The sequence below is a fragment of the Chiloscyllium punctatum genome, chromosome 39 (assembly GCF_047496795.1).
Source record: "Chiloscyllium punctatum isolate Juve2018m chromosome 39, sChiPun1.3, whole genome shotgun sequence".
NCBI classification, from domain to species: Eukaryota; Metazoa; Chordata; class Chondrichthyes; order Orectolobiformes; family Hemiscylliidae; genus Chiloscyllium; species Chiloscyllium punctatum.
In genome coordinates, this window is record NC_092777.1 from 62732361 (window position 1) to 62759877 (window position 27517).

The 27517-nt window shown below is 45.7% G+C and overlaps 2 protein-coding genes across 16 annotated transcripts in view; one reads left to right on the forward strand and one right to left on the reverse strand.

Annotated features, from left to right (window-relative positions):
* Positions 1-3704, reverse strand: part of c39h17orf75 (chromosome 39 C17orf75 homolog) — a 24972-nt gene extending 21268 nt beyond the window's left edge. The window contains 2 exon segments of the mRNA XM_072558921.1: positions 3083-3131; positions 3134-3704. Coding sequence (XP_072415022.1) covers positions 3083-3131; positions 3134-3206 — 122 coding nt within the window. The 5' untranslated portion in view covers positions 3207-3704.
* A 10165-nt stretch (positions 3705-13869) lies between these two features.
* LOC140464146 (BUB3-interacting and GLEBS motif-containing protein ZNF207-like) overlaps positions 13870-27517 on the forward strand; it is a 63535-nt gene continuing 49887 nt past the window's right edge. For 10 of the 15 annotated variants that reach the window (XR_011954859.1, XR_011954860.1, XR_011954861.1 and 7 more), the window contains exons 1-4: positions 13872-14048; positions 14754-14880; positions 18733-18871; positions 24405-24578. Coding sequence is in view for 1 of the 15 variants with exons in the window: in XM_072558922.1 (XP_072415023.1) it covers positions 14008-14048; positions 14754-14880; positions 18733-18871; positions 24405-24578 (481 nt within the window). In the remaining 14 variants the exon portion in view is untranslated. Of the gene's footprint in view, positions 14049-14753; positions 14881-18732; positions 18872-24404; positions 24579-27517 lie in introns of all 15 variants that reach the window. The other 5 variants (XR_011954868.1, XR_011954870.1, XR_011954869.1 and 2 more) reach the window with 3 other exon arrangements.

Sequence of the window (27517 nt, forward strand, 5' to 3'; positions counted from 1 at the left end):
GGGGGGAGGGAGGGGGGGGAGGGAGGGGGGGGGAGGGAGGGGGGGAGGGGGGGGGGAGGGGAGGGAGGGGGAGGAGGGGGGGGAGGGAGGGGGGAGGGGGGGAGGGGGGGAGGGAGGGGGGGAGGGGGGGAGGGGGGGAGGGAGGGAGGGGGGGAGGGGGGGAGGGGGGGAGGGAGGGGGGGGAGGGAGGGAGGGAGGGGGGGAGGGGGGGAGGGGGGGAGGGAGGGGGGGAGGGAGGGGAGGGGGGAGAGGGGGGGGAGGGGGGAGGGAGGGAGGGGGGGAGGGGGGGAGGGGGGGAGGGAGGGAGGGAGGGGAAAGGGGAGGGAGGAGGGAGGGAGGGAGTGGGAAAGTGGGAGGGAGGGAGGGAGGGGGAAAGGGGAGGGAGGGAGGGAGGGGGAAAGGGGAGGGAGGGAGGGAGGGGGAAAGGGGAGGGAGGGAGGGAGGGAGGGGGGAAAGGGGAGGGAGGGAGGGAGGGGGAAAGGGGAGGGAGGGAGGGAGGGGGGAAAGGGGAGGGAGGGAGGGAGGGGGAAAGGGGGAGGGAGGGAGGGAGGGGGAAAGGGGAGGGAGGGAGGGAGGGAGGGAGGGGGAAAGGGGGAGGGAGGGAGGGAGGGGGAAAGGGGAGGGAGGGGGAAAGGGGAGGGAGGGAGGGAGGGGAAAGGGGAGGGAGGGAGGGAGGGGGAAAGGGGAGGGAGGGGGAAAGGGGAGGGAGGGGGAAAGGGGAGGGAGGGGGAAAGGGGAGGGAGGGGGAAAGGGGAGGGAGGGAGGGAGGGGGAAAGGGGAGGGAGGGAGGGAGGGGGGAAAGGGGAGGGAGGGGGAAAGGGGAGGGAGGGAGGGAGGGAGGGGGAAAGGGGAGGGAGGGAGGGAGGGGGAAAGGGGAGGAGGGAGGGAGGGGGAAAGGGGAAAGGGGAGGGAGGGAGGGAGGGGGAAAGGGGAGGGAGGGAGGGAGGGGGAAAGGGGAGGGAGGGAGGGAGGGGGAAAGGGGAGGGAGGGAGGGAGGGGGAAAGGGGAAAGGGGAGGGAGGGAGGGAGGGGGAAAGGGGAGGGAGGGAGGAGGGGGAAAGGGGAGGGAGGGGGAAAGGGGAGGGAGGGAGGGAGGGGGAAAGGGGAGGGAGGGAGGGAGGGGGAAAGGGGAGGAGGGAGGGAGGGGGAAAGGGGAGGGAGGGAGGGAGGGAGGGGAAAGGGGAGGAGGGAGGGAGGGGGAAAGGGGAGGGAGGGAGGGAGGGGGGAAAGGGGAGGGAGGAGGGAGGGGGAAAGGGGAGGGAGGGAGGGAGGGGGAAAGGGGAGGGAGGGAGGAGGGGGAAGGGGAGGGAGGGAGGGAGGGGGAAAGGGGAGGGAGGGAGGGAGGGGGAAAGGGGAGGGAGGGGGGAAGGGGAGGGAGGAGGGGGAAAGGGGAGGGAGGGAGGGGGAAAGGGGGAGGGAGGAGGGGGAAGGGGGGAGGAGGGAGGGAGGGGGAAAGGGGAGGGAGGGAGGGAGGGGGAAGGGGAGGGAGGGAGGGAGGGGAAAGGGGAGGGAGGGAGGGAGGGGGGAAAGGGGAGGGAGGGAGGGAGGGGGAAAGGGAGGGAGGGAGGGAGGGGGAAAGGGAGGGAGGGAGGGGGAAAGGGGAGGGAGGGAGGGAGGGGGAAAGGGGAGGGAGGGGGAAAGGGGAGGGAGGGGGAAAGGGGAGGGAGGGAGGGAGGGGAAAGGGGAGGGAGGGAGGGAGGGGGAAAGGGGAGGGAGGGAGGGAGGGGGAAAGGGGAGGGAGGGAGGGAGGGGGAAAGGGGAGGGAGGGAGGGAGGGGGAAAGGGGAGGGAGGGAGGGAGGGAGGGGGAAAGGGGAGGGAGGGAGGGAGGGAGGGGGAAAGGGGAGGGAGGGAGGGAGGGGGAAAGGGGAGGGAGGGAGGGAGGGGAAAGGGGAGGGGGAAAGGGGAGGGAGGGAGGGAGGGGGAAAGGGGAGGGAGGGGGGAAAGGGGAGGGAGGGGGAAAGGGGAGGGGGGAAAGGGGAGGGAGGGGGAAAGGGGAGGGAGGGAGGGAGGGAGGGGGAAAGGGGAGGGAGGGGGAAAGGGGAGGGAGGGAGGGAGGGGGAAAGGGGGGGGGAGGGAGGGAGGGAGGGGGAAAGGGGGGGGGAGGGAGGGAGGGAGGGGGAAAGGGGGGGGGGAGGGAGGGAGGGAGGGGGAAAGGGGGGGGGAGGGAGGGAGGGAGGGGGGAAAGGGGGGGGGTGGGAGGGGGAGGGGGGAAAGGGGGGGGAGGGGGGGAAAGGGGGGGGGGGGAGGGAGGGGGAAAGGGGGGGGGAGGGAGGGAGGGGGAAGGGGGGGGGAGGGAGGGAGGGGGAAAGGGGGGGGGGGGGAAGGGGGAAGGGGGAGGGGGGGGAGGGGGGGGAGGGGGGGGAGGGGGGGGGAGGGGGGGGAGGGGGGGGAAGGGGGGGGGGGGGGGGGGGAGGGAGGGGGAAAGGGGGGGGGGGGAAGGGGGGGGGGAAGGGGGGGGGGAAGGGAGGGGGAAAGGGGGGGGGGGGGAGGGAGGGGGAAAGGGGGGGGAGGGAGGGAGGGGGAAAGGGGGGGGGAGGGAGGGAGGGAGGGAGGGGGAAAGGGGGGGGAGGGAGATGGGGGGCGCGGGGGAGAACGGGGGGGGGAAAGAGAGACGGGGGGGGGAAAGAGAGACGGGGGGGGGAAAGAGAGACGGGGGGGGGAAAGAGAGACGGGGGGGGGAAAGAGAGACGGGGGGGGGAAAGAGAGACGGGGGGGGGAAAGAGAGACGGGGGGGGAAAGAGAGACAGGGGGGGGGAACGAGAGACGGGGGGGGGAAACGAGAGACGGGGGGGGGGGGAAGAGAGACGGGGGGGGGGAAGAGAGACGGGGGGGGGGAAGAGAGACGGGGGGGGGGAAGAGAGACGGGGGGGGGGGAAGAGAGACGGGGGGGGGGAAGAGAGACGGGGGGGGGGAAGAGAGACGGGGGGGGGGAAGAGAGACGGGGGGGGGGAAGAGAGACGGGGGGGGGGAAGAGAGACGGGGGGGGGGGAAGAGAGACGGGGGGGGGGGGGGGGTGCGCCGACCTGCTCCTTGCTCCGAGAGGCCGTGTCATGCAGGAGCAGCCTCCCCAGCTGGGCCTGACCTGTGCCTCCGGTACAAACTGTAGTAAGTGTCCGTCTGCTGCTGCTCCTGGGCGGCAGCGGCTGCTCCTCCTCCAGCTCCAGGTCCCCGTCCATGGAGTCCTGGAAGGAGGTCTGACTAATCATCGCTAACACCGTCCCGACCCAGAGGCAGATGGAGGAAGCCGTTCGATGGAGCACCAGTCCTTCCGCCCTTCAATAACATTCCGGCTGCCGCCCCTGTCCCGGTACAAACGTTCCTACTAAAGGCTAAGCTGAGGCCTGCACCCATTGCACTGAAATAAATTTCACTAACCTCATGCTCCAAGATCAATGGATAAACTGAACGATCACTTAGACATCAGCTTGCCTCAGTTTAACCTCTGACTTGGAATCAGAATACCATATTTTAGTCCACTAAAAGAAAGAACTGTAGATGTTGCAGGTCTGAAACAACACAAATTGTTGGAAAAACCCAGCAGGAAAAAGTTTCGAATCCAGTGACCCTGAAAAAGAGTCATACAAGATCATCATATTAACTCTGTTTCTTCTCTCCACAGATGATGCCGGACTGCTGAGTTTCTCCAGCAATTTCTACATCATTATTCATCAGCTTGCTCTATCTGGCTGCTGCTGAACTGGCTGTTCACAAATGCTCTTGCTTCACATTTTCTTCAGCTGTTTCAAGTTCAGGGTCTGGAGGATGATGTTCAACATGTGGTTAGCATTGCTGCACTACAGCACCAGGGTTCAATCCCAGTCTTGGGTGAATATCTATGTGGAGTTTACATATTCTCCCTGTGGTTTCCTTGAGGTGCTTTGGTTTCCTCCCACAATCCAACGATGATTCTAAAATCATGGATAGGATAAATAGTCAAGGCTATTTCCCTGGGGTGGGGTGAGTCCAGAACTAGAGAGTGTAGGTTTAGAGTGAGAGGGGAAAAATCTAAAATGGACAACTTTTCACGCAAAGGATGGTACATGTCTGGAATGAGCTGCCAGAGGAAGTGGTGGAGGTTGGTACAATTACAACATTTAAAAGGCATCTGAATGGGTATTGTGGGATATAGGTAAATTAATGTTACTTCTGCAATTCCATTTTACAAAGTAAAATGAACTCACACCAGTGTGTAATTGTTTTAGCCAAGAGCTGAGTCAACAAGAATGGAAACGATGTGGAGGAAATATATAATTGTTTTTGTATTAGCTAAAATTGTATGTCAGAATGAAGTGTGACTGCAAAACAATGGTAGACATTACGGGCAAGTAGATAAGATGCTGTGAGGGGATGAAGTTAAGCTAGATACGCCTGCACAAGTAGTAGGTATAAACATCTGTTTCCCACTTTTACAGAGACAGAGGAACAAACCCCAATTAAAAGGGTCATAGGGATCAGAACAGCCTCGGGAAAGGCACAGATGGAGGGGGTAGATAATGATGAAAAAAGAATATGCCCAATAATGACCTATAGCGGGATGAGGTCAAACGGCCTTGTGAGGCCAGAAATAAGCATTTTGTCACAGACAAGGCCGGATAAGGCAAGAGATAAACAGGAGTAATGGGTGCCGGTCTTAGGGAAGTGGAAGATGTAAACAGGGGAGGAGCAACGTAAAACAAAAGAAACTAAATTATATAAATGTTGTGTATGAATTGAAATTGGTGTGTGTCTCCTCTGCCACTTGCAAGTGTAAAATAAATAACACTACTGATTCAGATCTTGTCTCGGACTGAAATTATTGAAGTGAGTGAGCTTTGTTTCTCACAGTATTTGAATAGGAAGGGTTTAAAAGGGGTAAGAGCCAAGTGCTGGCTGGTGGGACTAGATTAATTTAGGATAGCTGATCGGCATAGACAAGACAAATCAAAGGATCTATTTCCATCCTGTACATCTCTATGACTGTATGTGCAGGTTGGGTGAATAAGTCATGCTAAATTGCCCATAGTGTTCAGGGATGTGTAGGTTAGGTGCATTAGTCTGGGGTGAAACAGAGTAATAGGGTAGGGGAATGGGTCCTGGGTGTGTTGCAGTTAAATCCCATCCTTATCTAACCGGATGTCCACACATTTACATGATTACTGGTTGAACCTTGCCTATGGGCACTTAGACCATTAATACAACCCAAGGTGAAGTTATCTTACTACAACTTAAGAATCAAACTGGAACATTTCTTTCAAGATCATCACATTTTGTACACTGCACAATTCTTAATTGAATTATTAAGGCAGCTTCCGAACCATTTCAGCTTTTAAAGTGGAGTTGCATGAGAATCCATGGTCAGCCAAATAATCAAAGAATGCACTGCGGAAATTCACCAATGTTCCTTAGACAGCAGCTTCCAAATCATTGACCGCTTCCATCTAGTAGGACAAAAGCATCAGATACACAGGAACACCATCACATGCAAATTCCCCTCCAAGCAACTCACTATCCTAATTTGGAAAAATGTTGCTGTTTCTTCAATGCTGCTGGGTCAAACTCCTGGAATTCCCTCTTTAATTATGTTATGGGTCGACTTAATAGAACTAGACTGCTACCATTCAAAAGGCCTCCAGTCCACAGACCAACCCGCTACCATCGTCCTCTAATTTATATCGTTAAGCCAATTTTGTATACAATTAGCAAGCCCACCCTGAATCACATGTGATCTAACTTTCCGAATTAGTCTACCATGCAGAACGTTGTCAAAGGCTTTATTAAAGTCCATGTAAACAACCTTTCTGCCCTCATCGTTCTTTTTGTTCTTTGTGTTAGTAACTCCAGTGGCGATGACATACTCTGTAATGGTAAGGATTGTTAACTCAAAATACAAACCTTCATTTTTCTTCAGAAAATCATTTATTATTGCTGAAAAAAAGTCTAATTTTATTGAAAGTTTTTGTCTTGCACTCATCAGAATAATTTGCGAAAAATAAAGGGAAGCGAACATTCGTACGGAATGAGAGGAGAGGATTGATTGTTTGACAGTTGGATTCTGATATGTAGACACGTTGCCATGGAGAATGCAACAGTTAAGGATGGCTGATAGTAAACTGCTAAGCTTTGTTTAAATTTTAAACAGATAGGTTGACTCTGTTTGGTCAAGGCATTGCTGTGAGAATGAACCAGAGAATGGATGAATAGCAAATGTTTGCAATCATGGAATCACATCGGCTGAAAGGATCTCCACTACTCTCGAGCACAAGCACACTTTCACTGGTCAAACTTTGGGATACCCACTATAAAGGCCATATGTTTTTATTATTCTGTATTTTCAATAGTGGACCAAAATGGGAAAAGTGGCAGCATCCAAGGATCAGGAGAATCGACATTTTGGGCAACAGCCTTTCATCAGGATTGAAGTCTTTTGCCCGAAATAGTCGATTCTCCTGCTCCTCGGATGCTGCCTGACCTGCTGTGCTTTTCCAGCACCACACTCTCAACTCTAATCTCCAGCATCTGCAGTCCTCAGCAAGGCGGCCTTTGTATGCAGCCACAGAAAATGGGGAAGATACTAAATGAGTATTTTGCATCAGTATTTACTGTGGAAAAGGATATGGAAGATATAGACTGTACGGAAATAGAGGGTGACATCTTCCAAATTGTCCATATTACAGAGGAGGAAGTGCTGGATGTCTTGAAATGGGTAAATGTGAATAAAGGGCCTGATCAGGTGTACCCTAGAACTCTGTCGGAAGCTAGAGAAGTGACTGCTGGGCCTCTTGCTGAGATATTTGTATCATCGATAGTCACAGGTGAGATGCTGGAAGACTGGAGGTTGGCTAACGTGGTGCCACTGTTTAAGAAGGGTGGTAAGGACAAGCCAGGGAACTATAGACGAGTGAGCCTGACATCGGTGGTGGGCAAGTTGTTGGAGGGAATCCTGAGGGACAGGGTGTACATGTATTTGGAAAGGCAAGGACTGATTAGGGATAGTGCATGGAAATCATGTCTCACAAACTTGATTGAGTTTTTTTGAAGAAGTAACAAAGAGGATTGATGAGGGCAGAGCAATAGACGTGATCTATATAGACTTCAGTAAGGTGTTCGAGAAGGTTCCCCATGGGAGACAGATTAGCAAGGTTAGATCTCACAGACTACAGGGAGAACTAGCCATTTGGATACAGAACTGGCTCAAAGGTAGAAGACAGAGGGTGGTGGCGGAGGGTTGTTTTTCAGACTGGAGGCCTGTGACCAGTGGAGTGCCACAAGGATCGGTGCTGGGTCCTCTACTTTTTCTCATTTACATAAATGACTTGGATGCGAGCATAAGAGGTACAGTTAGTAAGTTTGCAGATGACACCAAAATTGAAGGTGTAGTGGACAGCGAAGAGGGTTACCTCAGATTACAACAGGATCTTGACTAGATGGGCCAAAAGGCTGAGAAGTAGCAGATGGAGTTTAATTCAGATAAATGCGAGGTGCTGCATTTTGGGAAAGCAAATCTTAGCAGAACTTATACACTTAATGTTAAGGTCCCAGGGAGTGTTGCTGAACAAAGAGACCTTGGAGGGCAGGTTCATACCTCCTTGAAAGTGGATTGGTCAGAGTATTGAGTACAGGAGATGGGAGGTCACATTGCAGCTGTACAGGGACATTGGTTAGGCCACTGTTAGAATATTGTGTGTAATTCTGGTCTCCTTCCTATCGGAAAGATGTTGTGAAACTTGAAATGGTTCAAAAAAGATTTTGCAAGAATGTTGCCAGGGTTGGAGAACGTGATTTATAAGTAGAGGGCTGAACAGGCTAGTGCTGTTTCCCTGGAGTGTCGGAGACTGAGGGGTGACCTTTAGAGGTATACAAAATTATGAGGGGGCGTGGATATGGTAAATAGGTAAAGTCTTTTCCATGGGGTCGGGGAGTCCAGAACTAGAGGGTGTGAGGGGTTTAGGGTGTGAAGGGAAAGATATAAAGAGACCTACAAGGCAACTTTTTGGCACAGAGGGTGGTATGTTTATGGAATGAACTGCCAGAGGAAGTGGTGAAGGCTGGTACAATTTCAACATTTAAGAGGCATTTGGATGGGTATATGAATAGGAAGGGTTTGGAGGGATATGGGCCGGGTGCTGGGCAGGTGGACTAGATTGGGTTGGGTTATCTGGTTGGCATGGATGAGTTGTACTGAAAGGTCTGTTTCCATGCTGTACATCTCTATGACTCTATATTTATCCAATGACCATTTAAATGCCCTTAATGTTGGCAGGTCCATTACTGTTGCAGACAGGGCACTCCATGCCCTTACTACTCTCTGTATAAGCACCTATCTCTGCATCTGTCCTATAAATATCTCCCCTCAATTTAAAGCTATGTCCCCTTGTCCTAGCCATTACCATCTGAGGAAAAAAGCTCTCACTGTTCACCCTGTCTAATCCTCTGATTATCTTGTATGCCTCTATTAAGACACCTGTTAATCTTCTTCTCTCTAATAAATATGGCCTCAAGTCCCTCAGCCTTTCCTCGTAAGACCTTCCCTCCATACCAGGCAATATCCTAGTAAATTTTCTCTGCAAACTTCCAATTCTTCCACATCCTTCCTATAATGCAGCGACCAGAACTATGCGCAATACTCCAAGTGCAGCTGCACCAGAGTTTTGTACAGCTGAAACATGACCTCATGGCTCCGAAAGTCAATCCCTTTACCACTAAATGCTAACACACCATATGCCTTCTTAACAACCCTATCAACCTGGGTGGCAACTTTGAGGGAACTATGCACAGGGATACTGAGATCTACTCATCCACACTACCAAGAATCATAACATTCACTCAGCACTCTGTATTCCTGTTACTCCTTGCAAAGTGAATCACCTCACATTTTTCTGCATTAAAACTCCATTTGCAACTCTCAGCCCAGCTCTGCAGCTTATCTATGTCCTCTGTAACTTGCAACATGGCACTGCCTACAACTCCACCAACCTTAGTGTCATCTGCAAATTTACTAACCCATCCTTCTGATTTCTCATTCAGGTCATTTATAAAAATGACAAACAGCAGTGGCCCCAAAACAGATCCTTGCAACACACCACTAGTAACTGAACTCCAGTATCAACATTTCCCATCAACCACCATCCTCTATCTTCCTACATCTAGCCAATTTCTGATCCAAACTGCTAAATCACCTTCAATCCTATGCTCTGTATTTTATACAATAGCCTACCATGGGGAACCTTATCAAATGCTTTACTGAAATCCACATACACCACATCAACCACTTTTACCCTCATCCACCTGTCTTGTCACCTTCTCAAAGAATTCAGTAAGGTTTTCACAAAACCATGTTGACTATCCCTAATCAAATTTTTCCTTTCGAGATTATAATAAATCCTATCTCTTATAATCCTTTCAACAGGTTACCCATAACTGAAGTAAGGCTCATTGGTCTATAATTACCAGAGTTTTCTCTACTCCCCTTCCTGAACAATGGAACAACATTTGCTATCCTCCAGTCTTCTGGCTCTATTCCTGTAGACAACGACAATATAAAGATCAAAGCCAAAGGCTCTGCAATCTCCTCCATAGCTTCCCAGAGAATCCTCAGATAAATCCCATCTGGCTCAGGGGACTTATCTATTTTCATACTTCCAGAATTGCTAACACATCCTCCCTATGACCTCAATCCTGTCTAGTCTAATAGCCTGTATTTCAGTATTCTCTTTGACAACATTGTCTTTTTCCTGTCTGAATACTGATAAAAAATGTTCATTTAGTGCCTCTCCTGTCTCTTCAGGACACCATGCACAACTTCCCATTGCTGTCCTTGATTGGCCCTGATCCTATCCTAGTCACATCAAGCAGCATATACCTTAGGCTGTCATGACAAGGAATTCTCACACTTTTTTTAAGTTGATCACTTGTGATTCCAACAGAATCATACAATCCCTATTGTGCGGAAAAATGCCATGTGGCCCCCTCCTTAGAGTATCCCATCCAGACTCAGCCCCCAATCCTGCAGCCCCACATTTACCACCCAGTCTGGACATCCATGTACACTATGGACTGTTTAGTATGACCAGTTCTCCTTAACCTGCACATCTTATGTGACAAACTCAAGCAGATATAGGTGGAGTGTGCAAGCTCTACACCCAAGGCTAGAATCAAACCCCAGTCACTGGTGCTGTGAGGTAGCAGTGCTCACCACCGTGTCATTGGGCTACCCAGTTTGGATAATGTAACCAAGAAATTTTATCCTAGGTTTTGCAAACTTGCACCTCTAATTCAAAGTTAGTTTTGCATTCTGAGGACTTTCATCATTATGCTAACTCTTCTGTAAATTTGCTTTTTAGTAGATTGCAGTACAAGCATGTTATCCATGTGACATATTACATCATTGGTGCCTTCCAATGGGTTGAACATTGTTCTTTGAAAAACTTCTGGCGATTACAAAAGGCAATCTGTAAAGAAATAATGCTGGAAAGGTGCAGTAAATGAAGTTAACCTTTTGGGGTCTTCATCTAGAGATAATTGGCAAAATCCTCTTTTAGCATCCAGGGTTCTCTTAGCTAGTTTTGCTACACTTCCATCCACTAAAGCCATTGGTAGTTATAGAGTCATAGAGATGTACAGCATGGAAACAGACCCTTTGGTCCAACCCATCCATGCCGAACAGATATCCCAACCCAATCTAGTCCCACCTGCCAGCACCCGGCCTATATCCTTCCAACACTTTCCTATTCATATACCCATCCAAATGCTGCTTAAATGTTGCAATTGTACTAGCCTCCACCACTTCCTCTGGAGGTTCATTCCATACACGTATCGCCCTCTGCGTGAAAGAGTTGCACCATTCTACTGCATTGTTTAACTGAGTTAAATCCATACTGATTCTTATGCAAACATTTGGTTTTGGTTTTGTGACTATACTTGAACACCACTTTGTTGGCATAGTAACTGATGAAACATTCCTTATTGTAGCATCTGTTCTATTTCTTCTTCAAGTTTATCCAAAAGTGAGTGAAATACTTTTCTCAGCATGTGCAGGCAGATTGGTGTGGCATCATCCCAAAAGAGTAATGTAATACTTTATCATCAGTTCCACAATTTGAGAATTCATTTGCTTGGTCCACATCTATAATCTACGTAGTCTCACACGTTAGTCTCAGTTTAGTCTTCTCCTTCTGCTTCGCAGAGATTATTCTCAATTCTGAATGTCATGGACAGATTTCTCTTCCCTCATACCTCATTTGTCATGAATTGGTTGATCATTTACTTTTAACAATGTTCTTCCAGGACCTTGCAATGTCATGGAAAATGGTTTTAGTTTAATTTGTTTAACCCACTGAAGTTGTTCTGATCCTAGTGAAACACCTGTATCAAGTTTAAATGATATGGGGTGTCCGCTTACTTCTTGTTTAACACTCCACATGCTTAGAGTCATAGAGTCATAGTGATGTACAGCATGGAAACAGATCCTTCAGTTCAACACATCCATGCTGACCAGATAGCCGAACCTAACCTAGTACCATTTGGCAGCATTTGACTCTTATCCCTCTACACCCTTCCAATTCATATACCCATCCAGATGCCTTTTAAATGTTATGATTTGGAGATGCTGGTGTTGGACTAGGGTGTACAAAGTTAAAAATTACACAACACCAGGTTATAGTCCAACAGGTTTAATTGGAAGCACTAGCTTTCAGAGTGCTGCTCCTTCATCAGGTAGTTATGGAGTACATGATTGTAAGACACAGAATTTATAGCAAAAGTTTACAGTGTGATGTGACTGAAATTATACATTGAAAAATACCTTGATTGTTTGTTAAGTCTCTCATCTGTTAGAATGACCAGGTTAGTTTCATTTCTTTCATATGTAAATTGCAAAACTTTTTAATTAAGAAGTTACATTCTCAAGCGAACTTTAACAATTGGTGTCAGCCCAGATCATGTATTGGGTATTAGCACCTGTGTGCTGCTGTCTGTGCCATAATGTTTAGACTGATTCTAATCTAAAAAATGAATTAACACAATGTTACATGGATTCATGCAGTTTTTGAGCAAAGTACAATGTAACTTTGCAAGTACAAATTCACCCCACAAACTTATATGTGTATGTGTGCATGTGGGTGTGTGGTGTGTGGTGGGGGTTAGGAGGATAATGTTGTGAGTGTCTGTGAGAGAAACTGTATGTGTGTGTGAGTGTAAAGGGGTCTAAGTTTGTGAGAGGGTGCATGTGTGAGCGCATGCGCACACATACTTCCAGAGACAGACACACACACGCACTCTCACAGACACTCGCAACCCCCCCCCCCCCCCCCCCCCCCCACACACACACCCACCCACATGCACACATATACATATATGTTTGTAGGGTGAATTTGTACTTGCAAAGTTACATTGTACTTTGCTCAAAAACTGCATGAATCCACGTAAGATTCTGAACATTATGGCACAGACAGCAGCACACAGAGGTGCTAATACCCAATACATTATCTGGGCTGACACCAATTGTTAAAGTTCGCTTGAGAATGTAATTTTTTAATAAAATAGTTTTGTGATTTAAATATGAAAGAAGTGAAACTAACATGATCATTCTAACAGATGAGAGCCTTAACAAACAATCAAGGTATTTTTCCGTGCATGATTTCAGTTACATCATACTGTAAACTTTTGCTATAAATTCTGTCTTAAATCGTGTACTCCACAGCCACCTGATGAAGGAACAGCACTCCGAAAGCTAGTGCTTCCAATTAAACCTGTTGGACTATAACCTGGTGTTGTGTGATTTTTAACCTTTTAAATGTTGTAATTGTACCAACCTCCACCATTTCCTCTGACAGCTCATTTCATACATGCACCACTCTCTGCATGAAGAAAGTTGCCCTTAGGTCCCTTTTAAATCTTTCCTCTCTCATCTTAAACCTATGCCCTCTAATTTTGACTGCCCTACCCTGAGAAAAAAATCTTTGTCTATTGTCTATTTATGCTATCAATGCCCCTCTAGGTTTTATAAACCTCTATAACGTCACCCCTCAGCTCCAGGGAAACCAGCCCCATTGCAGTGAATTTGAGTAATTTCCAGAACGCATTCCTTCCCTTGCCAATGTAGGATATTTGAGTAATTTTCAGTCTGTATCCGTCCCCTTGCCAATGTGGAATATTTGAGTAATTTTCAGTCTGTATCCCTCCCCTTGCCAATGTGGAAAATTTGAGTAATTTTCAGTCTGTATCTCTCCCCTTGCCAACATGGAATATTTGAGTAATTTTCAGTCTGTATCCGTCCCCTTGCCAATGTGGAATATTTGAGTAATTTTCAGTCTGTATCCCTCCCCTTGCCAATGTGGAAAATTTGAGTAATTTTCAGTCTGTATCCCACCCCTTGCCAACATGGAATATTTGAGTAATTTTCAATCTGTATCTCTCCCCTTGCCAAGGTAGAATATTTAAGTAATTTTCAGTCTGTATCCCATCCCTTGCCAATGTGGAATATTTGAGTAATTTTCAGTCTGTGTCCCTTCCCTTGCCAATATGGAATATTTGATTTGGAGATGCCGGTGTTGGACTGGGGTGTACAAAGTTAAAAATCACACAACACCGGGTTATAGTCCAACAGGTTTAATTGGAAGCACTAGCTTTCAGAGCACTGCTCCTTCATCAGGTGATAGTGGAGGGAACCCTCCACTATCACCTGATGAAGGAGCGTCGCTTCGAAAGCTAGTGCTTCCAATTAAACCTGTTGGACTATAACCTGGTGTGTGATTTTTAACTTGGAATATTTGATGAATTTCAGTCTGTGTTGGGGAAATCTCGGTACACCTAGTTTTAACTCTGCTGCCTTAGTAACGGCCGCTGGACCAGTGTCCAATCAGAGGAGCGGATGTTGGGAGGTGGGGTGGTTGAGGGCGGGCGCCATTTTGTTTGGCTGTTGCTGCGGCGGCGGCGGCGGTAGCAGAGCGAGCGAAAGGCGTGCGTGTTGTTTTTAAATCGCGGAGTCGTTTCTCGTTTTCTTTCTTTCGCCCTCACAGGTAGCCCAACAGGATGGGCCGAAAGAAGAAGAAGCAGATGAAGCCGTGGTGCTGGTATCCTTAGTGCTGTCGTGCCTCGCTCTTTTGCGGCCGCCATTAGACAGCGGCAGGCCGCAGGGGGACACAAAGACGAGGAAGGCGACCGGGCCTGATTTGGGGGGGGTGCGGACTGGGGGCCTAATGAGGCGGCATCTCGACCCTGATTCCCGGGGAAACTAGACAATAATGAAGTAGGACTGTGGTTATAACCAGCAACGTTAGCGACTTGTGTGTTTGGGGCGGGGGAGAGGAAGAGGTGACCATGTGCAATTTATGTGACTGTGGGAAGAAGCCGTCTATGTTTTCACTCTGTAAAATGGCGTCATGGTTTGTTTTTCCTCCTTGCTCAGTTCAGGATCGCTCAGTGTTGACTTTATCCTCGATGGCCACGGCCGAAAGAACTGCCTGTTTTAAAACAAAAGCTAGGCTAGCGATTCGTGTGTGGAATAGCAAATCTTCATGCATTGACATGTTAAGAGTACCTTCTAACGCTTTCCCCTAAAACTGTTGTTCTTTTGAACTACATATTGTCGTTTTGAAAACAAAGATAAGATGGGAGATTTCTAAGTAAAGATGCGGCCGTTTAGATGGGCTGCCAATCTGAAGTGTATTGGTTGCATGGTAACTTCATTTGGATTGGAGTGACTATTTTTGTCTGCATAGTGTGTGTTCGTATTCTATTTTTTTGTTGTTTTCATTTCCTTGACCACAGATATCCAGGTACTGTAACAGAGACTTTGATGATGAGAAGATCCTTATCCAGCACCAGAAAGCAAAACATTTCAAATGTCACATATGTCATAAAAAGCTGTACACAGGTCCAGGTCTTGCTATTCACTGCATGCAGGTATCTTACTGTTTAATGTGCCAACATATTTAAGATTATTTTAGTTGAAGTAACACTTAAAAATTCTCTATATTTATGTAAATTTTAAATTTGCAGTTACTGAATATAGGAGAAAGTGAGGACTGCAGATGCTGGAGATCAGAGCTGAAAATGTGTCGTTGGAAAAGCGCAGCAGGTCAGGCAGCATCCAAGGAGCAGGAGAATTGACGTTTCGGGCATGATTCCTGAAGAAGGGCTCGTGCCAGAAACGTGATTTTCCTGATCCTTGGATGCTGCCTGACCTGTGCTTTTCCAGCAACACATTTTCAGTTACTGAATATAGTCAATGAGGTAATTGAATTGAACATTAATTGAACTGAGCATAAAGAAGAATCAGTGTTGAACATTTTATTTCTAGATTTTTCTGCCTCATTACTTCTGAAATGTAGTCCTTTCTACTAAATGTTTGTTTCTGCATAGTAAAGGGGTTAAAGCGCAAACAAAATAAATCTTTTTGCATAAATTGTCAGAATAGTCTCCCTAGATTTTCCAATTGTGCACTTTTCTCTGAATAGACTGATGTTTCACCTGAAAAATGGATACTTTAACTGTTTGTGGGCATGTTGAAGCAACTTTTAAGAGTTTAAAGTGATATTTGGGGAGAGTCTTTGAGAACTGCCTTTTTGCCATCTGAGTGCAGTGGAAGGGTGCAAAACAGAATAAGTATGTTTTAAATAGGATGTTGAGACTTCCTTTCATTAATAAATAAACTTTTGCATCAGAATAGACTTCCCAGTTGACAAGCAGGCACCGTGCAGGGCTGTGTAATTGTCTTAAATGACTTAGTGCTGTCGTCTATGTATCAGAATTATGTGGTGTTTTGTCGTGTTCTGAATCTCCCTTTGTAGATTATTTTGAAGACTTTTACTGTTATGTTTTAATTCAGAGAGATCTGATTAAAATCTTTAAGAAAAGATTCCTGTAGACTGACTTTTTCCCATTTCAGTGCCACTTTAACCCAATTGTTGTTCCTGTCTGAAATTATGAAATGTAAACTCTGAATGCGATATTTGTCCTTGAACATGAAATTTGGTTGGTATTTGCTGGATTTGAAACAGTTCACATTCTGAGGTGGCAAATAGTCCAGCTTGCTAGTGGCTTTAATGAGCATTATGGACACTTAAGTAATGGAAATGATATTAAGTTGAATGTTTGCCTACATTGAGTATTGTAATGCCCATTTTCGATTTTAAATTATTTACTATAGGAACAGGTCACATTGTAATAGTCCACAGGGTTTGTTGATCTAATCTTGTTCATTTACAAAGACAAGTATGGTTAAAGCTGCAGTTTCTTTTTTTGAAAGTTTGGTACAGGATAATTCTAATCAGTTGTCTCTAGTGCACATTTGATTGTAAGTATCTAATTCTGATCCCACCAAAGTAAACTAAGTTTGATAATAAGCAAACTGCATTCAGTATAACATCAGTTTGCAACTTTGTATTCAACAAGTTCACTGTTCATTACCGCAACACGTGTTTAAAGTTAGTTTGATATATCTGGGGGGGAAAAAGTGTGGAGATGGGGCCAGGCACTTGGCCTAACATCAAACAAGGTGCTTGGATTACAAATTGGTGTAACCGGAGACAGATGAATGGGAAGGAAGTTGTAGAAATGATCCTTCCCACAATGGCTTGAGTTTTCCTAATAAGGCAGGACTTTGGCTAAATTTGAGTTAATCCAAATTTCTTATGGTAAATCAATTCAACCTTCCATTATGTTTCAACATACAACCAAATAAGCCTCACTTAAATTGTTGATGACCAGAACCAATCTACCTGGCAAGAAATGTTTAATTTGTGCTGTTCAGACTACAGGATCTATAAATGAGCATGCTTAATATGGGAAATGTCTACTTTTTAATTGTTGTTAGAATGTAGAATGTTAGTGCAGTGCAGGCCCTTTGCCCCACAATGTTGCGCCGACCTATGAAATTAATCTTATGTCCATCTAACCTACACCGTTCCATTATTATCCATATGTATGTCCAATGCCCATTTAAATGCCCTTAACATCAGCGATGTAAATGTGTTGCCGGAAAAGCGCAGCAGGTCATGCAGCATCCAAGGAACAGGAGAATCGACGTTTCGGGCATAAGCCCTTTTTCAGGAATTCCTGAAGAAGGGCTTATGCCCGAAACGTCGATTCTCCTGTTCCTTGGATGCTGCCTGACCTGCTGCGCTTTTCCAGCAACACATTTTCAGCTCTGATCTCCAGCATCTGCAGTCCTCACTTTTTCCTCCTTAACATCAGCGGGCAGAACGTCCCCTCTGTTGGCCTTTTCCATCTAAGGAAAAAGGTTCTCACTGGCCACCCTACCTAACCCTCTGATTATCTTGCATGTCTCGATTAAGTCACCTCTCAACCTTTGTTGTGCTTTTTTAATTTAAATACATCCCAAAAATTTATAGATACTTTGGTATTATTGTATGATATATGTAGTTTATCTTGGTTAATAGGAATGGGGGCCAAATGTCCATAAGTTATTAACTTTTCTTCTTCATAGATTTGCCAATTCAATGACTACAGAATATTATTGCTAATCTGTATCCCGACTGAAGTACGTCACTTATATCTTTGATGTCAGGTCTATTTCTAATAGTATGTAACTATTACATCTCTAGCGTTAAGAGATTCTCGTGGAAAAACCCCTGTGCTAAAATGGGTGATGGAACTTCTGTGATAGTTGGATTGTCCAGAAAGAATCATTGTTTAATTCATCTGAGAGATTTTGATGCTGAGCATAGAATATAGAAATTTATTTTTCTTTAAAACACAAAATCCCATGTCTTGAGTGTGTGTTATTTTACTCTGGTCTTATTTTGTCACTGGAAATTTTACTAGATTCAAAGCAAGCTCATTGTCACCTTGTGATAAAGTGGTTAAGATTGGTGATTGAATGTGAAATTTGCATTTCAGTTTGAAACAATCTGAAGAAGTTTGAAATAAATGAGTTGGATTTTTTGCTGATTCCAAACAAGTCGAGATGAAACAGACCCTGTTTTGTTTTAGTTAATTAAATGTCATCACCAAATCCAGCAGTTAGTTGACCATTAGTTAAATTTGCTGCTTGTGCAGTCCTCTATCTACGAGTGTTCAGTTCCTGAGAATCCCTGTGAATGATGAAATTTGAGAGTCAAGAGTTCAGTTGAAAGGAGGCTAGAAATTTTGCCCATTGATAATTTTGCTACGTTGAACTTTGGCGCAGATTGGCAAATTTGTAATTTTGCAGATGGAGGATTTACTATATCATGTGATTTGCAACATTAGCCATCTTTGGAAGGACAAGGGACAGTAAAATTTTTCAGGACTCATTTCGTCTCTGAACGTTATACTGATACTGTGTCTAATTCCCAGACATCACACTTTATGAAGGCTGCCAAAGCCTTAGAGTGACTGCAGTGACTAAGCATTTAAATTAGGTAGGGAAATTGAGGCTTGCTTTTGAGAAATGTTTATGGGGACAACTTGATAGCTGTTCAAAATAATAGCTGGTTTTGGTCAAGCCAATGAGAAGCTCTAAACATGAATTTCTAGATTTTAGTTTGGAACAAAGATGGGGCAATATGCACGTGAGAAAATGTAGCATGTTAAAGACTGAACTACTTGGATCAATCTTTCTGGATCAAACAGCCTCATTTGATTAAAATTATTAGTCATGTTTCTTTCTCAGTCCTAGGCTAGTTCTGCAGTTTGTGTGTTATTTCAATTCATGATAATTGATTCAATGCATTAAAAATCTTTTGTACCCTTGGTGTTCTTAGTACATTGTCTCAGCAACATTTGAAATTTGTGACTTTTTGTCGTGCATAGGTTCATAAGGAAACGATAGATGCTGTCCCAAATGCAATCCCAGGAAGAACAGATATTGAATTAGAAATCTATGGAATGGAAGGGATTCCCGAAAAGGATATGGAAGAAAGGAGACGATTGCTTGAACAAAAGACTCAAGGTGAATAGTGTCATATTCTCTTATCAATTTAATGTTAAAGTAAGTTTCTATTATCTCTCATGGCATTAAGACTCAGCCATTGTTTCCACAAGTGCTTTTCCCAAACAAGAAAAAACATTTGTTCCAGTGCCAACTAGAATAATGTCAAGTTGGGTGGGGGGAGAAAAACACAATCAGCAAGTTGTAAGGAGAATGAATCACTTTTGTTAGTGTCAGGAAGTTTATTATTCCTGTGGAGTCTTGAAAGTGAATGCTGTTAGCATATTTGACCGTGTATACTTTGCCTTAGGTTTACTTCTGACAGACATTTCAGGGCAAAAATTGAGAATGAGAATCCGAGTGCTTTCTCCCTTTTAAATTACCACTTGAGTCACCTCATAGATAAATTGAATCACTGAGGTGTCATAGAACATAGAAAAATACAGCGCAGTACAGGGCCTTCAGCCTTCGATGTTGCGTCGACCGAAGCCTACCTAACCTACACTAGCCCGATAACCTCCATATGCTTGTCCAATGCCTGCTTAAATGACCATAAAGAGGGAGAGTCCACCACTGCTACTGGCAGGGCATTCCATGAACTCACAACCCGCTGAGTAAAAAATCTACCCCTAACATCTGTCCTATACCTACCACCCCTTAATTTAAAGCTGTGTCCCCTGGTAACAGCTGACTCCATACGCGGAAAAAGGTTCTCACTGTCAACCCTATCTAAACCCCCTAATCATCTTGTACACCTCTATCAAATCTCCCCAAACCTTCTTTTCTCCAATGAGAAAAGTCCCAAGTGCCTCAGCCTTTCCTCATAAGATCTTCCTACCATGCCAGGCGACATCCTGGTAAACCTCCTCTGCACTCGTTCCAATGCCTCCACATCCTTCCTGTAGTATGGCGGTATGGCGACCAAAACTGCACACAATATTCCAGATGAGGCCGCACCAGAGTCTTATACAACTGCAACATGACCTCAGGACTCCGGAACTCAATTCCTCTACCAATAAAGCCCAGTACACCATATGCCTTCTTCACAGCACTATTTACCTGGGTGGCAACTTTCAAAGATCTGTGTACATGGACACCAAGATCCCTCTGCTCATCCACACTACCAAGTAGTCTACCATTAGCCCAGTAATCCATCTTCTTGTTACTCCTACCAAACTGAATGACTTCACACTTAGCTACATTGAATTCCATTTGCCACCTTACTGCCCACCTCTGCAACGTATCTATATCGCTCTGTAACCTGCCACATCCTTCTTCGCTGTCCACAACTCCACCGACTTTCGTGTCATCCGCAAACTTGCTCACCCAGCCTTCAAGCCCCTCCTCCAGGTCATTTATCAAAATGACAAACAGCAATGGTCCCAAAACAGATCCTTGTGGAACACCGCTAGTAACTGCGCTCCAAGATGAACCTATACCATCAACTACTACCCTCTGTCTCCTTCCAGCCAGCCAATTCCTAATCCAAACCTCTAATGCACCCTCAATGCCATACCTCCGTAGTTTTTGCATTAGCCTGCCATGGGGTACCTTATCGAACGCCTTACTAAAATCCATACACACCACATCTACTGCTTTACCCTCGTCCACTTCCTTGGTCACCTTCTCAAAGAATTCAATAACGTTTGTGAGGCACGACCTGCCCTTCTCAAAACCATGCTGACTATCCTTGATCACATTATTCCTATCCAGATGTTCATAAATCCTATCCCTTACAATTCTCTCTAAGACTTTGCCCACAACAGACGTGAGACTGGCCTATAGTTACTCGGGCTATCCCTGCTCCCCTTCTTGAACAAGGGGACCACATTCGCTATCCTCCAGTCTTCTGGCACTATTCCCGAAGACAGCGACGACCTAAAAATCAAGGCCAATGGCTCCGCTATCTCCTCCCTAGCTTCCCAGAGGATCCTAGGATAAATGCCATCAGGCCCAGGGGACTTATCTATTTTCATCCTTTCCAGTATTCCCCAGACCTCTTCCCTACGTACCTCAAGGCCATCCATTCTAATCACTTGTGACTCAATATTCATATCAGCAACAGTGTCCTGTTCCTGAGTGAATACTGACGAAAAGTATTGATTTAGTGTCTCACCAATCTCCTCCGCCTCCACACACAACCTCCCACTACTATCCCTGACTGGACCGATACCTACCCTAGTCATCCTTTTATTCCTGACATACCTATAGAAGGCCTTTGGGTTTTCCCTAATCCTACCAACTAAGGACTTTTCATGTCCCCTTCTCGCTGCTCTTAGCTCTCTCTTTAGATCCTTCCTGGCTACCTTATAACACTCAATCGCCCCAACTGAACCTTCACGCCTCATCTTTACATAGGCCGCCCTCTTCCCTTTCACAAGGGATTCCAATTCCTTGTTAAACCACGGCTCCCTCACAAGACCCTTTACTCCCTGCCTGACTGGTACATACTTGTCAAGGACACCCATTAGCTGTTCCTTGAACAATCTCCACATATCATTTGTGTTCTTCCCTTGAAGCCTATTTTTCCAATCCACGCATCCTAAGTCATGCCTCACCGCATCATAATTTCCCTGCCCCAGCTATACCTGTTGCCCTGCAGTGCACACTTATCCCTCTCCATCACTAGAGTAAAAGTCACCGAGTTGTGGTCACTGCCCCCGAAGTGCTCGCCTACCTCCAAGTCTAACACCTGGCCTGGTACATTACCTAGAACCAAATCCAGTATGGCCTCACCTCTTGTTGGCCTGTCTACATATTGTGTCAGGAAACCCTCCTGCACACACTGGACAAACACCGACCCATCTAACGAACTCGAGCTATAGCTTTCCCAGTCAATATCTGGGAAGTTAAAGTCCCCCATAACAACAACCCTGCTACTTTCACTCTCCTCCTGAATCATCCTCGCAATACTTTCCTCGACTTCTCTCGGACTATTAGGAGGCCTGTAGAAAACTCCTAACCGGGTGACCTCACCTTTCCTATTTCTAACCTCTGCCCAAACTACCTCAGATGGCAAGTCTTCCTCCATCACCCTTTCTACTGCTGTAATACTATCCTTGACAAGCAATGCCACACCTCCCCCTCTTTTACCCCTATCTCTGACCCTACTAAAATATTTAAACCCTGGAACCTGCAACAGCCATTCCTGTCCCTGTTCTACCCACGTCTCTGTAATGGCCACAACATCGAAGTCCCAGGTACCAACCCATGCTGCAAGCTCACCTACTTTATTTATTCTGGCATTGAAGTATACACACTTCAAGCCACCTTCCTGTTTACAGGCACCCTCCTTCGAGATCGATGCCATGTTCCTAACCTCCCTACACTCAAGGTCCTGTACCCTAAAGCTACAGTCCAGGTTCCCATGCCCCTGCAGAGTTAGTTTAAACCCTCCCAAAGAGCACTAGCAAACCTCCCCCCAAGGATACTGGTGCCCCTCAGGTTCAGGTGTAGACCATCCTGTTTATAGAGTTCCCACCTTCCTCAGAAAGAACCCCAGTTGTCCAGAAACCGGAATCCCTCCCTCCTGCACCATCCCTGTCGCCACGCATTTAACTCTTCTCTCTCCCTATTCCTCGACTCTCTTATCACGTGGCACGGGTAATAAACCAGAGACAACGACTCTTTTCGTTCTAGCTCTGAGCTTCCAACCTAGCTCCCTGAAAGCCTGTCTAACATCTTCACCCCTCTTCCTACCTATGTCGTTGGTGCCAACGTGGGCCATGATCTGGGGCTGCTCCCCCTCCCCCTTGAGGAACCGGAAAACACGATCAGAGACATCATGTACCCTTGCACCGGGGAGGCAACATACCAATCGTGAGTCTCTGTCGCCCCTGCAAAACCGCCTATCTGTGCCCCTCACTATTGAGTCCCCAATAACTATCGCTTTACCTTTCTCCACCCTTCCCTTCTGAGCAACGGGGACAGGCAATTGTCTTGTGACACAGAACTATACTGTAGACAGATGGGGAAGCCAAATCGGGTCATCTATATTTGCATTACCCTCTCGAAATCATTTGTGTGCAGTTAAATAACAATAAATCAGGTAGTTTTACTTTTGATGATATCTATTGAGGTGTAATGTTGTCTAGGATATAGGGAGAACTCCCCTAACCTTGTGGAACGCATGGAATCTTCTACTTTGGAATCTTTAAATGTCTGATCTGGAAGGTAATGCCTCTGATGTCCAGAGGTTCCTCAGTACCTGGCTTCTCCTTTAAGACACTCTTTAAAACTTCATTTTGACCAAGCATTTTGTCACCAGTAATATCTCCTTGGATGGCTTGATGTAACTTTGTTTTGTGCTTCTGCGAATCGCCTTATGATATTCCATTCATAACTTGTATTTACATAGCTCTTTCCCCTGAGTGAATTGAAAATTTTTTTAATATCAATTTGTTCAGGCTGGTAAAGAAAGTAACAAATTATACTTCTTGTAGATTATGGAGTTTGATTAAAAACAGTAAATTGTATTGAGTTGTGATTTTCTTTGACTCCTATTTGTCTTTCATTCGTGAGGGATGGTTTCAAATGCTCTATCAATCGCTCCAACATTCTATCTTGCCCAAGTGAATGAGAAAGGCCATTAGCTGAATGTGGTCCAGTTTCAACCATGAACACTTTTGCACTTTTTCCACTATGATCACTGGCTAATGATCCAGAATGGAAACTCTTTGAATAGCCAGTGAGACTACGTCACTCTGGCTTACTTAGTGTGAACCATATGTATTTAACTGATCTTGAATTAATTGGATATCTTTCAAAGTGGAGTTTCACAATGTAGGGCTGTACATTGACTTAATGGATAATTTCATTTTGTAATGTGGCACGAGGCTGCAAAGGCAAGGAGTTCCCATGGTTTTGCTTTTGAACTTCATGGAATTTGCTAAGAGTAGGTCGGGATGGAAGTGCTGTCTTGGGTCTTTTAACATTGAAGAGAGGCATAATTAGTCGTAAAAGTTGGAAGTTTTTGCTGGAAATGCACTATAATAAAACAAAGTTTAGTCTGTTGTTATTTAGATTAGATTACATTACAGTGTGGAAACAGGCCCTTCGGCCCAACAAGTCCACACCGACCCGCCAAAGTGCAACCCACCCATACCCCTACATTTACCCCTTCACCTAACACTATGGGCAATTTAGCATGGCCAGTTCACCTGACCTGCAGATCTTTGGACTGTGGGAGGAAACCGGAGCACCTGGAGGAAACCCATGCAGACACGGGGAGAATGTGCAAACTCCACACAGTCGCCTGAGGCGGGAATTGAACCTGGGTCTCTGGCGCTGTGAGGCAGCAGTGCTAACCACTGTGCCACTGTGCCGCACCACATATCTGTTAACCAATTGGGACACACTGTCCATGTTGTCTCTATTGAATGGTCACCCATGTTGTCTACCTTTCATTAATTCCTTGGTATAAAGATGTCTACTGGAGAATGATAAAAGAAAAACTTTTGTGGACAGATTAAAGCTGATTATAAATATGTTGTGCTGAACTTCCTTCCAAGCTGCTTTACAATGCAAGTGTTCAAACTTTTGTATTTTTCACTAGCGGAAAGTCAAAAAAAGAAGCAGAAAGATGATGATTCTGATGAGTTTGATGATGACGATGCAGAAGCTGGGACTTCGTACCAGCAGCAAGGGATGCAGCAACAACAGAATTTTGTTTCGAGTATGAACCAGTCAAGCATACACCCTGTATCGGGTGCACCTGGAATTCCTCCAGGTGATACGATCTACTTTATTCCCTCTTAGAACCCCTGCTTTGCATGACAGAAGTGAGATGATTGAGCTTGTCCTGCTGTACTTTTGGTTCCATTGGGCAAAAGAGAACATGTGTTTAATTTTATTAATTTAGCAGAATGTGTATTGTGGGTTAGAACAATAGAATCCCTACAGTGTGGAAAGAATACACTTGGCCAGCCAAGTCTACGCTGACCCTCCAAAGGGATTTCCACCCAGTCCCAGACCACCACCCTATCCCTCTAACCCTGCATTTACCACGGCCAGTCCACCTAACCTGCACATCTTTGGAGCAAACTGGGGCACCCGAAGGGGGGGAAATCACTTTTTTTCTAGATTAAGTTTAATGCTTATGTTTGGTTTGCATTCCCCAATGAGTATCTTTTGCTACTAGCCATGACTTTGTATCAGCAGTCAGATTCTTTTGGGAAACATTACCTGGGTCTCTGGAATACTTGTTTAGCAATAATATCTCCGGGCCATTGCCGCCCCAAACTTGAAAAAAAAGTATCATAAGAATTCATCTATTGAACTCGAAATGAAATGTAGTTTTGCTTTAAAAAGGGCCAATGACTGACCAGGAAGCTGGACTGTAAGCAGTTTAAAGTTTCCTTGATCTCAAGGCTCCTTTATTTTTCATGAGCTGTGCATTGGAGATCTTCTGTATATACACTTTTTAATTATTTCAATAATTTTCCACTCTGACCTAAAAGTTTATTTTCTGATCAACCTATGACAGCAGAGAAATAAGGCAGGACAGATGACTGAAGTGTCAGTGGGGGAAGCGCTTTGGGTCCAGCAACCATAATTCTATTAGTTTTAAAATAGTGATGGAAAAGGATAGACCGGATCTAAAAGTTGACATTCTAAATGGGAGGAAGGCCAATTTTGATGGTATTAGGCAAGAACTTACAAAAGCTGATTGGGGGCTGATGTCAGCAAGTAAAGGGACAGCTGGAAAATGGGAAGCTTTCAAAAAACGAGGTAACTAGTTTAGAGACAGTATGTTGTTGTTAAGGTGAAAGGAAAGGATGGGACGTGTAGGCAATGCTGGATGACGAGAGAAAGAGGTTTTGGTTAAGAGAATGAAGGAAGCATGTGTCAGATATAGACAGGAGAGATTGAGTGAATCCTTAGAGTATAAAGGCAGTAGGAGTATCCTAAAGAAGGAAATCAGGAGGGCAAAAATGGGACATGAGATAGCTTTGGCAAATAGGGTTAAAGAGAATCCAAAGGCCTTTTACAAATACATTTAAGGACAAAAGGGAGAGAATAGGGTCCTCAAAGATCAGCGAGGTAACCTATGTGTGGAGCTGCAGGAAATGGATTCAAACGAGTATTTTTGGATCAGTGTTTACTGTGGAGAAGGACAAGGAAGGAATAGAATGTGGGGGAAATAGATGGTGACATCTTGAAAACTGTCCATACTACAAAGGAGGCAGTGCTGGATGTCTTGAAATGCATAAAAGAGGATAAATGCCCAAGACCTGATAAAGTGTACCCTAGAACTCTGTGGGAAGCTAGGGAAGTGATTGCTGGGCTCCTTGCTTGGATATTTCTATCATTGGTAGTCATTGGTGATGTGCTGAAAGTCTGGAGTTTGGCTAACATGGTGCCACTATTTAAAAGGGTGGTAAGGAGAAGCCAGGGAACTATAGACCGGTGAGCCTTATATCGGTGGTGGGCAGATTGTTGGCAGGAATCCTGATAGACACGATTTACATGTATTTGTAAGGTGAAGGACTGATTAGGGATAGTCAGCATGACTGTGCGTGGGAAATCATTTCTCTCAAACTTGATTTGAGTTTTTTGAAGAAGTAACAAAGATTGATGGCAGAGCAGTTGATGTGATCTATATGGACTTCGGTTAGGCGTTTGACTAGGTTCCTCATGGGAGGGTAAAAACAATGAGGTAAAAACAATGACTGCAGATGCTGGAAAGCAAATACTGGATTAGTGGTGCTGGAAGAGCACAGCAGTTCAGGCAGCATCCAACAAGCAGCGAAATCGACGTTTCGGGCAAAAGTCCTTCATCAGGATGCCCTCATGGGAGACTAGTTAGCAAGGTTAGATCTCATGGAATGTCGGGAGAACTATCCATTTGCATACAGAACTGGTTCAAAATTGGAAGTCTGAGGGTTGATTTTCACACTGGAGGCCGGTGACCAGTGCTGTGTCATAACGATCGGTACTGGGTCCACTACTGTTCATCATTTATGTAAATAATTTGGATGTGAACATAGGTATAGTTAGTAGGTTTGCAGATGACACCAAAATTAGATGTGTAGTAGACAGCGAAGAAGGTTACCTCAGATTACCACAGGATCTTGATCAGATGGCCCAGTGGCAGCAGAAGAAGTTTAATTTAGATAAATGTGAGGTGCTTTAAGAAAATCTTAACAGGACTTATACACTTAATGGTTAGGTCCTAGGGAGTGTTGCTGGACAAAGAGTGCAGGTTCATAGCTCCTTGAAAGTGGGGTCGCAGGTAGATAGGATAGTGAAGAAGGTGTTTGGTATGCTTTCCTTTATTGGTTAGAGCATTGAGTATAGGGGTTGGGAGGTCATGTTGCGGCTGTACAAGACATTGGTTAGGCCACTTTTAGAATATCGTGTTCAGTTCTGTTCTTCCTATCGGAAAGATATGTTCAGAAAAGACTTACAAGAATTTTTGCCAGAGTTGGAGGATTTGAGCTGTAGGGAGTGGACGAATAGGCTGGGGCTGTTTTCCCTGGAGTGTCTGAGGCTGTGGGGTGACTTTATAGAGGTTTATAAAATCGCGAGAGGCATGGATAGACAAAGTCCTTTCCCTGGGGTTGATAAGTCCCGATCTAGAAGGTATAGGTTTAGGGTGAGAGGGGAAAGATATAAAAGGGACCTAAGGGACAGCATTTTCTTTGACATCAGGCTCATTCCTTGATC